Genomic DNA, 13578 nt, shown 5'->3' on the forward strand with positions numbered 1-13578 from the left:
GTATTATTCCTGAGTATATCTACCCATAGCTGTCTTGTTTAGTGTGAACCTGGAACTATTTCTTCCAGACTTGCATAGTTTGCAAGTTCAGGTGGTAAACTCAGAAGCAGTTAGATGTGAAATGGAAACCCATGTGTTAAGTTTTGTGTAGCCATCTCCTGAAGCCAGATGAGTTCAAGTATTCTTTATGCCTCCTTTTGCTTCAGTTTGCTATTACTTTTCTCTGTAGAAGAATTTAAAACTTTGGCCAACATAGGATTATTTTGCTGTGTCCAACGCATAGTAGTGATGAATATCAGTTTTTCTAGGGCTTAAGAGAATCTGTGATCATTTATTAAGCTCTTTCATTCTGAGAGTTGGGAAGTGTCATTGTTTTCTGGACTATATAGAAACCTATTCTGGTTTTGACCTTGGTATTTTCAATATCTGATCCCATGATATTTTTCCAAACAGATACCTAGATGAGCAGAAGAGACAGTTTGCCTCTGTAATCCTCTGAGCCTTATTGGTAAAGGTATACCCAATCAAAAAAACAGTTGTCACTAGCAGTGCCCTAGCAGACCTAAACTTACAGCAAAAACTTGTCATTCACAGCCTTATTTCTTTCTGAATCTCTGCTATAGAAATATTAACCTAAAACAAAATGCCTAAGTCGTCAAAAAACGTTACCTTTTCATGGAAGTGGGTGTTTATGGTATAACTGAGAGCTGTGTCATTATGGGTGAGACTGGAGATGAGTTTTAAACAAATGAACATCCTACCCTTCTGTTGTGGTAACAGTTCCATTAGGGTTTATTTTCATATTCAGCTGCCATTCAGTTAGAATACTGTACTACTTTAATGCTTTTATGGATACTCTTGCTCTAATTTTCATTCTTAGGCAGTGAAAGGCATGAAAGAGGAATGATTTCTCTGTCCTATAAGAAGTCTCACATATGAATCCCTATTTTTTTGTGAAACTAGTGGGCAGTCATTTGGTTTTCATTCTTACTGATTATTCGAACCACTGCTAATTTTATAAACAATATGAAATTAAGGCAAAGGTTAGTATGTTGGACATGGCTCAGAATACAAGGCCTGATCCTTGAGAATTTCTTAACAGTTTTGTTGTCAGTGTCTTATGTTCCAGACTGTGTAGGTGAGAGAAAAAAAATTGACTGTGTTGTATTAACACTTGCTACAAGTGAAGTTACTGTGTTAAGTACTTTGTTGTAAAAGAACATCCTTAAAAGAAAGTTAAACTTGGATGAGGATGACTTTTGCCACATAATTCTGAACCATTGTATCTCCTGTTTTGGACATCATTTGCTCACTGTTGTTGTTGTTGAATTTCATTTCAGTTGAGCGTTTATATTTTAATATGCAAAATTTTTATTTTTTTTCCTGAACTAGTTAAATAGTATAGCAGAACATCATTCTGTAAACATTGAGGGAAGAATCCCATCTACTAGGTTAGAATTTGTTGCCAGAGAGCACAGCCTGTAAAGTTCCAGGTCAGCAAATAGCTAAGCTTTTCTAAGTAGTTTTCTATGTTATATGTTTGAGCTTTGAGCTTTTTAGCACCAGCTGATATTAATATGTTGAAGTTGTACTGTCAGAACTATAGGTCTACTACTACTACTTGAACTACTGCTAGTGTTTTCTTTTAGCTTTTCAAAAAATATTGTCCAAGTATATTCTTATTTTCTATCATCATCTTTCTTGATCCTGATCTCTTTGGGGGGCATAATCTTCTTGTAAAGATTTGTAAATTAATTATTTTTAGTGTTGGTACACAGCCAACAATGACTAGAAAGGCTGCTTAAGTAATCTAAAATATGGTTTGGTAACAGGAGTCTGAGAACACAGCTGAAACCAGGATATTAAAAAAAATATTTTTTTTATTCTGTTTCTAAAGACATTGGTGATGTATATTGCAAATGATTGTACATAAATAACTTTTTTCACCTTTCAGTGCTGTATGTTCAGTACATACCTAGTTGCAGTTGCTTATTCTGCAGCTTTTAAATTGAACAAAAAAGGCCCTTCTCTTTAAGAACTGGAAAAGGTGTTTCTTCTGCAATGGTTACCTTTATGCCTAACTGCTTGTGAGACTTTTGCTGTTCACGTGGAGGATTGGTTTTAGGAACAGTTATCTATATGAAGATGCTAATGCTATGAACTGTATTGCTGAAATCCACACACAAAAAAATTTGAAATTTTCAAGGGATGTAGATAAAAAGATAACAGTGAACATTTTATGCAAATTGGCTTGTCAAAGACAAGCAGAAGAATTGGCAGGTTTTCTTATTATACCTACCACCAATTTCATTGTTCACGTTTGTGTGTTTAAGGTAAATCAGTAAAAACATTCCAAAAATAATTTTGCAACTGAGCTCACCAAACTCCTGGAGCTCTAAATGATACTATTAATCTTGATCTTGTTTTTACTTCATTAGCATGGAATGTTAGCATTGACTTTGGTTAGTAATTCATTGTATTAACAAAATACTTAGCACTGAGGCATACAAGCTAATAATATTTCAAGTGCTGCTGTGTTTAAGTTGGGGAATAAACATAGATGTGCCATTTTTTGATAGCACATTAAGTAGAATTGGTTATTAGTTAACATTAATGATGCCTAAACATAGGTAATTTACTTCTGAAGTTTGCAAATTGATTACAATTAATAATAATTGGAAAGATTTGGAGAAGTACAGCACATGTGATTGAAAAGTTTAATAGTTTAATAATATTGTTTATATTTTTCTACAGATGTGCATGGGCATGTGGATGAGCTGCATTTTAATGCATTGTATGTCTGAGCAATATAATATTTTTGTAAATTAAGAAACTTAAAAATATCAAAAAACCTCAGGATGGAAGAAATAAAATGTGGTTATTATTACTAATTTAGGTAGTTTCTACCTGCATCACTATGCCATGGTAATTCATTGTTGTTCCAATTCAGTTGTATTTCACTCTAGCTGTAGTATTTTTACATATTTTTAAGGGCTAAGTTGTAGTGCACTGGTTTTAGACTGTGTAACATTGAACAGCCACTGTACCATATTGTGTGTTCAGCTGCTTAGAAAACTTAGTGCTCAGTGAATTTTGGCACAGAGGCACAGCCTGTGTGCAGATGTGCCAGTTAAAAGCCATGTAGTTAAATTATTTTTAATTGTTTTACCATGCTTACTTATTTAAGGTCAAATTCCTGTTAAGCAAAATTCTTCGTACCCTAAGCTAGCTTTAATATTAATTGGTCAAGATCTTCATTTGCACATGGCCCATGACCAAGGTAAACAACAAAAAAATACCACCAACCAAACAAGCACAATTAGCATTGAACATGTAACCTTTCGTTTTAAGGTTAACAGTTGTAGACTTAGGACAACTTCTTATTCTATGTGGTTTTGTCTTATTTTTGAGCATAGTATTTGAGTGTATTTTCAAACATTTTAAATTGCAGATTTTTATCTTTAATTTCAGCTTTTGAAGATTTCTGTACTAAAACAAAGAACCTAGGTTTTTTTTGTGTTGGGAACCTGTTGGGACTTGTGGAGGAGTTTGTCACTGGGTCAGACCATATGTCTCCTCTTCCTACATTCTATCAGTTGCCTCAGGACTTGGGTACATATATTTAAGGAAAGAACCTTCCAGAAACAAAACCACAATAGTCTCTGTTATTTATACCTTCCCAATTTGCAGTTGTCTGCAGTTTCCTTAGCTGGTTGTTTGATGCAGATGATTGTGTTTGGTAGCCGCTGCAACATTTAATATTTCTGTCTGGTCATAATCCACAACTGTAAACTAGATATCTTCGTAATTCCTTTGAGTTCCTCTTAGCTACTTATTTCCTGTATGGATGTGTGTCTTACCTTCTACTTACTGATAGTAAATTTCATATATTTAGCCAAGGTGAGACAAGAAATACTTTCTGCATTAGTAATAACAATGAATAATGCTGTTATTGAGTTTCTTGTCTTTAGTATATACAGTCTGGTTGTATCGAAGGATGAATTGTGTTTCAGGAAGGCCTAAGTCTTTTCTTTTTGTAGGTGGTTGTTGGTGTGAAACAGAGATTGTTTTCTGCAGAAGGGATGTTTGTCAGTTATTTCAATAATGCAGATATGCAGGGATTTATAACCAGTGTCTCGTGATAATTATCATTTTTCCCCTTCAAGAAGTAATAGATAAAAGCAACTTTTTATTGTATCTAAAATCTTTGCCTATAACTATAATTATATTTCTGTACCAGGAGATTGTGTGCATATCAAAGAAATTTGCTGTAAAAGAAAATTGCACATAATAAATAAAGGCATCATAGATTTTTCAAGGCAAATTATGTATTTTTGGCCTCAGAGCACTTAGGTCATATTATGTATTTCTTGAAAAATAAAAAGATGTGCAGGGAAAAACTCTACTTGGATGAAATTTTATTAAAATATGTTTTCAAAAACAGTTATCAGGAAGTAAGCTAGTTATTCACTCCTTGCTAGGAATTAATACTGAACTTTGAGATCAGTTTTCCTGCAAAAACTACTTGGGAGCATTGAATCTTCATAGCTTGAATGACTTGGACTGAGAATATGCCTGATGCGTATTGCAGTTCATTCTGTTGCTTTTTTAATATTGGTTTCTATTTGTGTATTTAATGAAATAGGAGTTTCTAACTGAAAATGCCAGGACATAAGTTGCTCAGATTATGGCCACTCACAGGCTTTCTCACCTTGTAAACACTCATTTTCAACAAGTTGATTTATGCTGATTTAAAGGAACTCTGTGCAACAGGGATGTGGCTTATGTATTAGTTATATTTAGACTGAAGTATCCCATTTAGATGGGAGAATAATGCTTTGAATACTATTAGCAGAGATGAGATTTTGTTTATAAACAGACACCTGAGGTCACATGGAAATGGAATTTTTCTTCTGCTTGGTGGAGAGCCAAAGAGGGCTTAGATCAGTGTAATGGTTGTTACAGAACAGGGTTTTTTTGATAGTCTGCATTGAATGTAACTGTCCCTGAAGTTAGTTAAAATACACATAGATGTGGTGCTTACAGACGTCGTTCAGTGGAACTTGGCTGTGCAGGGTTAATGATTGGACTCAGTGATCTTAAAGGTTTTCTCCAGCCAAAATGTTTCACAGATTTTATGATTCAGGGTTAGGTTTCAGATTTTGTTTTTTTAAGTTTTAAAACTACATGTTTAAGGCTGTAACGTGATAGGTAAATGAACTAGTACTAACACTGTGTTTTAGTCATTCTCACAGTGGTTTTTAGAACTACTTTCCCCAGCAGAAACACTGTAGCACAGTGCTTTTCAGTGCATCTCCTATTTGTTAAAGTGTTAGCAATAAGATGTTTGGATTGCATCAGGATTTTCAAGTCTGGTGAAAGCCAAACTACCTGATAAAGTAGTTACTTTGCAATAGGCTTCCAGTTTAATAGCAGTTTCTCAGCAGTAGTTTTTAGTTGGCTTGTGAGGTTTCCCTTTCCAACATTCTTGACTCCTCCGTTTTCTGCCATTTTATTTCTGCTGCCATGTAGGGAAGGATCTTTCATGTTGCTTGCTTAGCCCTAGACTCCACTTCTGCCACAAGACCGTGTTATTCTTTTAGTACCTTGCTCCTCTTGACTTACCTTTTCACCTTTATGGTGACTGATTATGCCAATAAAATTTGTTAGAGAATGAAATTGTTGTTTTAACAGTAGTTGAATTCACCTTTCAGTGGCTCTGAACAAGTTGAGTTCCCATGTTGTAAATGTGGTTTTCTATTCCCAAGTGCAGTATAATGATGTGTCTTCAGCTTCAGCTTAGAAATGCCATTTATAATGACAAATAAAAGACTACAGTTAGGGGGTACGGTTTCATACAGTGCCAGAAACTCTGGATAGCTCTGTAAAAGCTAAATTTAATTTGTTCCACAAATGTTTTTTAAAATTCACTTGTGTATTTGCATGCATATTTGGTGTATGACACCCACTTTACTACTGCTATTGCCAAAACAGTTAATTAGTATTAGACTATGCTGAATGGATAATCAAAAATAGGAAAAGTGTATGTTCTATTTGCTTTCAACAAGTGATGTTCTGTAGGAAAGGATATATGGAATCATAGAATCGTCAAGGTTGGAGGAGACTTCCAGGATCATCAAATTCAACCATTAACCTGCCACTCCACTGTAACCCCTAAACCCTAAACTGTATCTTCCAGCACCAGATCCAGATGCTTCTTAAGCACTTCTAGGGATGGTGACTCCTCCACCTAATGCAACCTATTCTAGTGCCTGACCAGGCAACAGAATAGTGCAACAAGGTATTCTCGTAAAGTTGTTCTTTAAACCCACTGCAGCAAAAGTTGAGAAACTGTCTAAGATGCCAATATTAGAGACCAATGCTAATGGATGGAAAAACAATCTGTTTGGGTAATATAATAATTATTATATTAAGTAATTATTAAAGGAATGTTTCAGATACTTTTGTGTGATTATATAGTGGCCAGTGATACTTTCACTAGAAATACTGGGATTACTTAAAGCCTAATTCAAATAAAAGGCTTAGTTTAAAAGAAAAATTCTTGGACATTATGCTGTAGAAAAGTTAATATGTCAAAGTTGTGTGTTGGAAACCACACAAAGGACAAAACTGCACTGTAAGTACTGATCCAGGCATTCATGGTATATATTTTTCTGGTGATATAATAAAAAGAGTGGGGTTTTAGTTAAAAAAATATTTTGCCTTTCTCATTTCTCCATGTTAGTATTTCATATTTACTTTTTGAAATTTGTGCTGAATTGAAATTATTCAGAAAGCTTGAGTATGAAGGGCATTGGACATGCAGTTTTAGTACCACCATAATTCTTTTATTCTTTGCAAGTTTGTTTGCAATGTGTCATTTGTAATGCATTGTCCAACCTATCACACTTTGCCACGTTTCTTCTCTTAATTTTTTGTAGAAATTTAAATTGACAGCTAGGGAAGACTATTGTGTGATGAGCTTCAGGTGAAAGATAAATTACTTTTTCACAAACTTTGTCTGTCCCTTTGAGCATAAAGTGTTATGTTGTATAATTTGAACAGGTGAAATCTGGCTACATGGAATCTCAATCTTGCCGTGTTTTCCAAAATGGTACAGGTTTAGAGCGTTGTGTAGACTAAGGATAGGCTTCAGATCCTAGTACAGTGTGTAGTTTTGAAATTCTGTGCTCCATCTAAATTTGTCCTTCTGTGCAGCAGCCCGTAACAGAATCCATGCTCTTGCATGGATTCAACCCCTTCTAGCATTGTCAGTTGGAGATACTGCTAGCTGATTTTGACCATTTTCAAATGTCCTTGGGTTCCTGTTGTTCTGTCTGCTGTAGTAAGTTGGAAAATGCTCAGTGTTCTACAGTGCAAGAACTTTTAAAAAAGCTCAGTTGCTGAAATTTTTTTAGGGGGGATGGTGGGGGTGGTAGGGCCATGGGGTGGGAGTATGGAATTTAGGCATGGCCTGCCTCTGAGGCATACTATTGTATTACTATATATTTAACTAAGAGAATGTCCTGAATTTTAGATTTAGATAAAACTAAATATACTGCATGTTTTGTAGCCAGAAGTCGAAAAAAGGAAGTCTTAGGACTTGCTTGGCTCATCTAAATAGATGCTGATTTCCAGCATCGATTAATTAATGTCCATGTGTCTTATGGCAGTGTTGTTCTTTAGCTTTTGAGACTCTGATGTTTACTCCACTGACGCTTTTTCACCCAAGTAAATATTTTTTTTCTGGCCTTCTTTCCAAAGCAAGACTTCTTCCATTCAAATGGCTAGCTATGTATTGGATATATTCAAGAAAAAGGAATTCAAGCTGGAATTTTTCAGGAATTTTGTGCAAGAACTGTGGACGATATTCCAAATAGTGTCTTTCTGGGACTTTGTACATTGATGTTTAATGCTTCTTTCATTCTGCTTTGAAAATCTTGTCTGGCTCTTCCCCCACCCACCCTTCTGTGTTGGCTGCATCATGTTTATTAGCTGTTTTTTTCCTTTTCCAAGAGTGAAGTAAAATTGACATTTTACTACTTTGTCCTTAAAGTGTGCGTTTCATTAGACTTATGTGATGTCAGTTCCCTGGGTCATCCCCTTTGCCCTCTGTGATCTTTCTCAGCATTAATGATGCTTCCTGTCTTCATTTGATACTTTTCTACATTTTGTGTCTAGTTCCTTAATGCAAGCAATTCTTAAACCTTTACTTTAGGATCTCTTATATCAACTATACATGATTATTTTTCTTTCAAAAAAAATTTTGGATAACCACTGATTGTTTTTTTTAATGTACTTTAGAGTTCTTATGTAAACCCTTCTGAGTAGTAATAAATATTCTTATGTGTATTATACTTCACTGAGAGTGAGGTGTAAAGGATTTGCTGTATTTTTTGTCTTGTTTGGGAAATGAGTTACCACAGAGGACTGCTAAATTACTCTTGAGCAGTCCACCTTTCATGTAACTAAGATTTGTCTCTACAGAATTTGTTCTGAACCCTTGAATTTTATTTAGACCAAAGAAAGAGATGTCTTACTTAAAATTATTTTCATATTTATAATTGAAAAAATTTTAAATAAAGCACTATATTATCAGTAAACTTTTCAAATAGAGTCTGAATATGTCTTTCAGCCAATGGTAATGACAACAAGAAGTTCAAAGGTGATGATAAAATGGATGGGGCTCCTTCTCGTGTTCTTCATATCAGGAAATTGCCTGGGGAAGTGACAGAAACAGAAGTTATTGCTTTAGGTTTACCTTTTGGTAAAGTAACCAACATCCTGATGCTGAAAGGGAAAAATCAGGTAATATGTTTCTTCCATTTTTTAATATGCTTACTGTCTGATTTAAAATACATTCTTAACATGCTATTGCAATAAGTCATATAACAGTAAGTATTAAAGAAAAAAGAGCCTTTCTTCCTTTAATTTTTTTAATGAACTTACACTATCCTTTAGAACATTTTTTTGGGGGGGAAGGGGCTGGTTGGCAGCTACGTAAAGCAAAAAATTAGCTAGAAAACAAATATTTTTGACAGATGAATTTTTGGAGATGAAGTAGCTTAACAAATAAAGTTGTTATGTCGAGAATGACGTTTTCCAAAGACCAGTATTTGTCGAAATGTGTTCTCAAATCCTGCAAGTGGGTTTTTTTTTTTTTTTTTAATATACTGCTGATAGGAAGTTCATCTGCTTTGCAAATACTGAAAATTAACTGGTTTAATTACAGGCGTTTTTGGAACTTGCCACAGAAGAAGCAGCTATCACTATGGTTAATTACTACTCTGCTGTGACACCTCATCTTCGTAACCAACCTATCTATATCCAGTATTCCAATCATAAAGAACTGAAGACTGATAACACACTTAACCAGGTATATTTGCTGTTCAGTAGTATTACAGATGCAGACAGTAGAAGATGAGGCATGGCATGTATTCTTTGCTCATGTAGCATATGTTTAAATCATTTGGTTTTGTCCACATTTTAACACTATTGTAGTCTTACCTATGATCATTCCATTTTGTGACACTGAAGGGGATTTGCTTTCTGTGTGATCTTTGCATTATGATGAATTTTCCTAATGTTTTCCTAATGTAAAAAGAAAAATTATGAAGTGCTTTAACTTTAAATGACTTTAAATGGAAAGTTATCATCATGGTTTAGAGACTATAGGATGATAAAATTAACTTTGTGATTCTGACACCTGAGATTCCAATGCCAATTTGAATTCCCCTAGTTTTAGTGGCTAATGCCAATGCTTTATGTTTGTGCTTTGAAGGATAACTCCAGTAGCACTGGTAACCTCAGCTTACATGATCTGCTGTTCCTTGAGAAGAATATCATAATGATCACTCTAGAGTCAGATACACTCGATAACAAAAAAACCCCATTTTGCTCTTGCAGAACATATTTCACAATAAATACAGATTCATATATCCAGTTTTAGTAGAACAGAATTAGCAAAAGTGATGCGACCATTTTGTACAAACTGTAGAGGGATAAAAGAGACTCAACTTGGCACAAGTCAGATAGTTATATTAAGATTAATTTCTTGTGTTGTCTTTTTGATGATGCAAAAAGGAGTGTAAGTGCCAGGTTACAGTTTCTGTTAATTGCATCCTCTCTTAGGAGATGTAAGTAGTAAAATTGTAGCTGTTGCCTTTGAAAACAATTTCAAGGTAATCTCTTGAAGCACATTTTGGTTCAGATCAAGTATAGTGTTGATTTTCCTGTTGGTCTAAATGTTCCCATTCTTTAAGATCTTCTGATATTCTGGTAAAAGTGCTTTTTAAAAAATTGAGATTCTTCATCCCCCAAAATGTCAGTTACAAAAAAATTGAATACCTTCATTTACATATGAGAAAGTAGAGTACAGAATGAATTCTGTCTGTACATACAGTGGATGGACATACTCCCTTAAGATGTGTTCTCTTACAGTCTGCCCTGGTTTCTCTCTCTGCTGATGCTGGTTTTGTAGTTCACGTTTACTTTTCCAATGTATAGGATGTGCTGACTTTTCTGCAGCTGTTCTGCCACCACACATATTAATATCCAATCTTAACATATATTCCAAGTCTTTCAGAACCTAATCGTAGAATCATGGAAGAGTCCTTTAAGATCATCCTGTCAAACCATTAACCTAGCATTTCCCCTGTAATCCCTAAACCATTATCACCCAGCACCAGATCCAGATGCCTCTTCAAACACCTCCAGGAATGGTGACTCTACAACCTCCTTGGGCAATCTATTCCAGTGCCTGACCACCTCTACAGTGAAAATATTTTTTTCTAATATCCAATCTGAAGCTTCCCTGTCTCATCTTAAGGTCTTTTCCTCACTGCAAGCATTCTAGAATGACCAGCCTCCACCTCATTGCAGCCTCCTTTCAGGTAGTTGTAGAGAGCAATGAGGTCACCCCTGAACCTCTTCCCCAGACTAAACATCCCCAGGTCCCAGAACAGTTCTTAAGACTTGTTTTCTAGACCCTTCACCAGCTCTTTTGCTGTTCTCTGGACATGCTGCAGCACCTCACCATCCTTTGCAAAGTGAGGGGCCCAAAACTGAGCACAGTACTGGAGGTGTGGCCTTGTAAGTGCTGAGTACAGAGGGACAATCACTTCTCTAGTCCTGCTGACTACTCTATGCTTCATACAGGCCAATATGCCACTGGGCTTCTTGGCCACCTGGGCACACTGCTGGCTCATGTTCAGCCAATTTTGCTCATTTTAATTTAAGTTTAATTTAGAACTAAATAATATGAATAGGTACTTGGCAGTAAGTATTCTGTAACTAGTGTCTCCTGAGGCATTCTATAAAACCTAAGATGATTGCATAGTCTTTTTGCTGTAAGAAAAAATAAAGGTGGTGTAAGCAATGAGGCCTGAACCTCTTCCCCAGACTAAACATCCCCAGGTCCCAGAACAGTTCTTAAGACTTGTTTTCTAGACCCTTCACCAGCTCTTTTGCTGTTCTCTGGACATGCTGCAGCACCTCACCATCCTTTGCAAAGTGAGGGGCCCAAAACTGAGCACAGTACTGGAGGTGTGGCCTTGTAAGTGCTGAGTACAGAGGGACAATCACTTCTCTAGTTTCCCCAGACTAAACATCCCCAGGTCCCAGAACAGTTCTTAAGACTTGTTTTCTAGACCCTTCACCAGCTCTTTTGCTGTTCTCTGGACATGCTGCAGCACCTCACCATCCTTTGCAAAGTGAGGGGCCCAAAACTGAGCACAGTACTGGAGGTGTGGCCTTGTAAGTGCTGAGTACAGAGGGACAATCACTTCTCTAGTCCTGCTGACTACTCTATGCTTCATACAGGCCAATATGCCACTGGGCTTCTTGGCCACCTGGGCACACTGCTGGCTCATGTTCAGCCAATTTTGCTCATTTTAATTTAAGTTTAATTTAGAACTAAATAATATGAATAGGTACTTGGCAGTAAGTATTCTGTAACTAGTGTCTCCTGAGGCATTCTATAAAACCTAAGATGATTGCATAGTCTTTTTGCTGTAAGAAAAAATAAAGGTGGTGTAGGTATTACTTGTAGTCTGGTGGGTTTTTTGGATACTCAAAAGCTAAAATTTGAATCTGTATTTGAAGGCTTTCTTATCAACTCAAAATCATTTTAAAATTATCTTTTTCTAGATGTTCAGGCAGGAAGATGTGAAGAAGTTAGAATGTTAAGATGTTTAACTGGAAAGGATAAAAAAAATTGGAGGAAGGTGCAAGTATCTTAGTTACAAAGAAGACAGAAATAAATTATTTCACCAAGCGGTTCTTTAAACAGTCAGGCCTTGGCTGAAGAAGTTTCATTAAGCTATGCTATTTTGAAGTTCAGTTTCTGAGATTATTTGTACTTATATGCACATAATGAGTTGGTTCTGAATAAACGGATTCAAAAGGGACCGTTTAAGTTTTCATTTCAGTTCTATAATTCTATGAAAATCCTTTTCCTGTGAGACATCAAAACAGCGAGAAGAACATTTAAAGTCAGATATAAAACAAATATCTCTTCCCTTGTTTCATACAGTATCTAGACTCAGGAGAATTGAGAATAGAATGACCTCTATAACTGTAGTTCTCTTTAATCATCAACCTGTCATAAATGCATGGGTTTAGTCCTCCTGATGCTCTGGGTGGTGTTTCTGATATTTTGAAATTAATTTCAAGTTTGAAAAATAAAGAAAAAACTTAAGTGTTTTCAAATTGGCTATTTATATAATGCTAAATGCTACTTTGAACATGACAAAATACTGATTATTTTATTAATTACTAATTTTACTTAAGTTACTAATTTTATCATTTGCTAGTGTTAAGTCCTATATTTCTTCATGTGTTCACATTAATTTTAGTGGCATGAAATATGATATGTAAGCATAGATGGATAGTGCTAACAGGGGTCATATGTTAAAATTGACAAGTTTTAGTTCTTTGGGTTATGCAGTCTAAACTTTTCCAGTCACTTTAAGGAGCGCATTTTAATTGATAAGTGCTTCTTCTGTGCTTACAGAAAGAGTAGGAAGTATTTATGCAATTCAGCCAAATATCTGGCCAGCTTGAAAGTTGTGTGTTTCATATATTAGAGGAAAAAACATGTTGTTATCAAAAGATGTTTCTATCGACTTACAGTAATTAATGTTAAATGTAGAGGTAAATTTTGTTTTCCCAGCTGGTCTTCACCAGGTCTTTTTTTTTTTCCCCCCACTTTCCTTACTCATTGATTCGTTTCAGTATGAGGAATATCATGTAAGTTGTGAGACATGAAATTATGTAGTAGCTCTAATACCTTTAAAATATGCAGTATGCATTAATATGATGGTTATTATTTTTACCTGGCATGCTCACTTGTCTCTCTGTTTTGTATTGTTTTGCTTCATAAGGCTACTGTTATGAAAGCATTAAATGGAACCCCTTTTTTTCTGCACTTTTTCTTTCTCAGAAAAAGACATCTAATCTTTCCAATACTGTCAGTTTTGGCAGTGGAAGTAGTTACATAGATGTGTGTTCTTGTGATGTCATCATGTGGTTACCTTTGAATTTCTAAAATCCTGCTTGTGTTTAAAAACCAAAAATTCC

General features: G+C 35.4%; 1 protein-coding gene across 6 annotated transcripts in view; it reads left to right on the forward strand.

Moving 5' to 3' along the window:
• The window catches only part of PTBP2 (polypyrimidine tract binding protein 2), a 48220-nt gene that overhangs the window by 14321 nt on the left and 20321 nt on the right, over positions 1-13578 (forward strand). For 3 of the 6 annotated variants that reach the window (XM_009083931.1, XM_009083932.1, XM_009083933.1), the window contains exons 3-4: positions 8636-8808; positions 9233-9376. In XM_009083931.1, the coding sequence (XP_009082179.1) occupies positions 8636-8808; positions 9233-9376 (317 nt within the window). Of the gene's footprint in view, positions 1-8634; positions 8809-9232; positions 9377-13578 lie in introns of those variants that run through there. The other 3 variants (XM_009083934.1, XM_009083936.1, XM_009083937.1) reach the window with 1 other exon arrangement.

Source organism: Acanthisitta chloris, unplaced genomic scaffold (assembly GCF_000695815.1).
Source record: "Acanthisitta chloris isolate BGI_N310 unplaced genomic scaffold, ASM69581v1 scaffold11991, whole genome shotgun sequence".
Classification (NCBI taxonomy): domain Eukaryota; kingdom Metazoa; phylum Chordata; class Aves; order Passeriformes; family Acanthisittidae; genus Acanthisitta; species Acanthisitta chloris.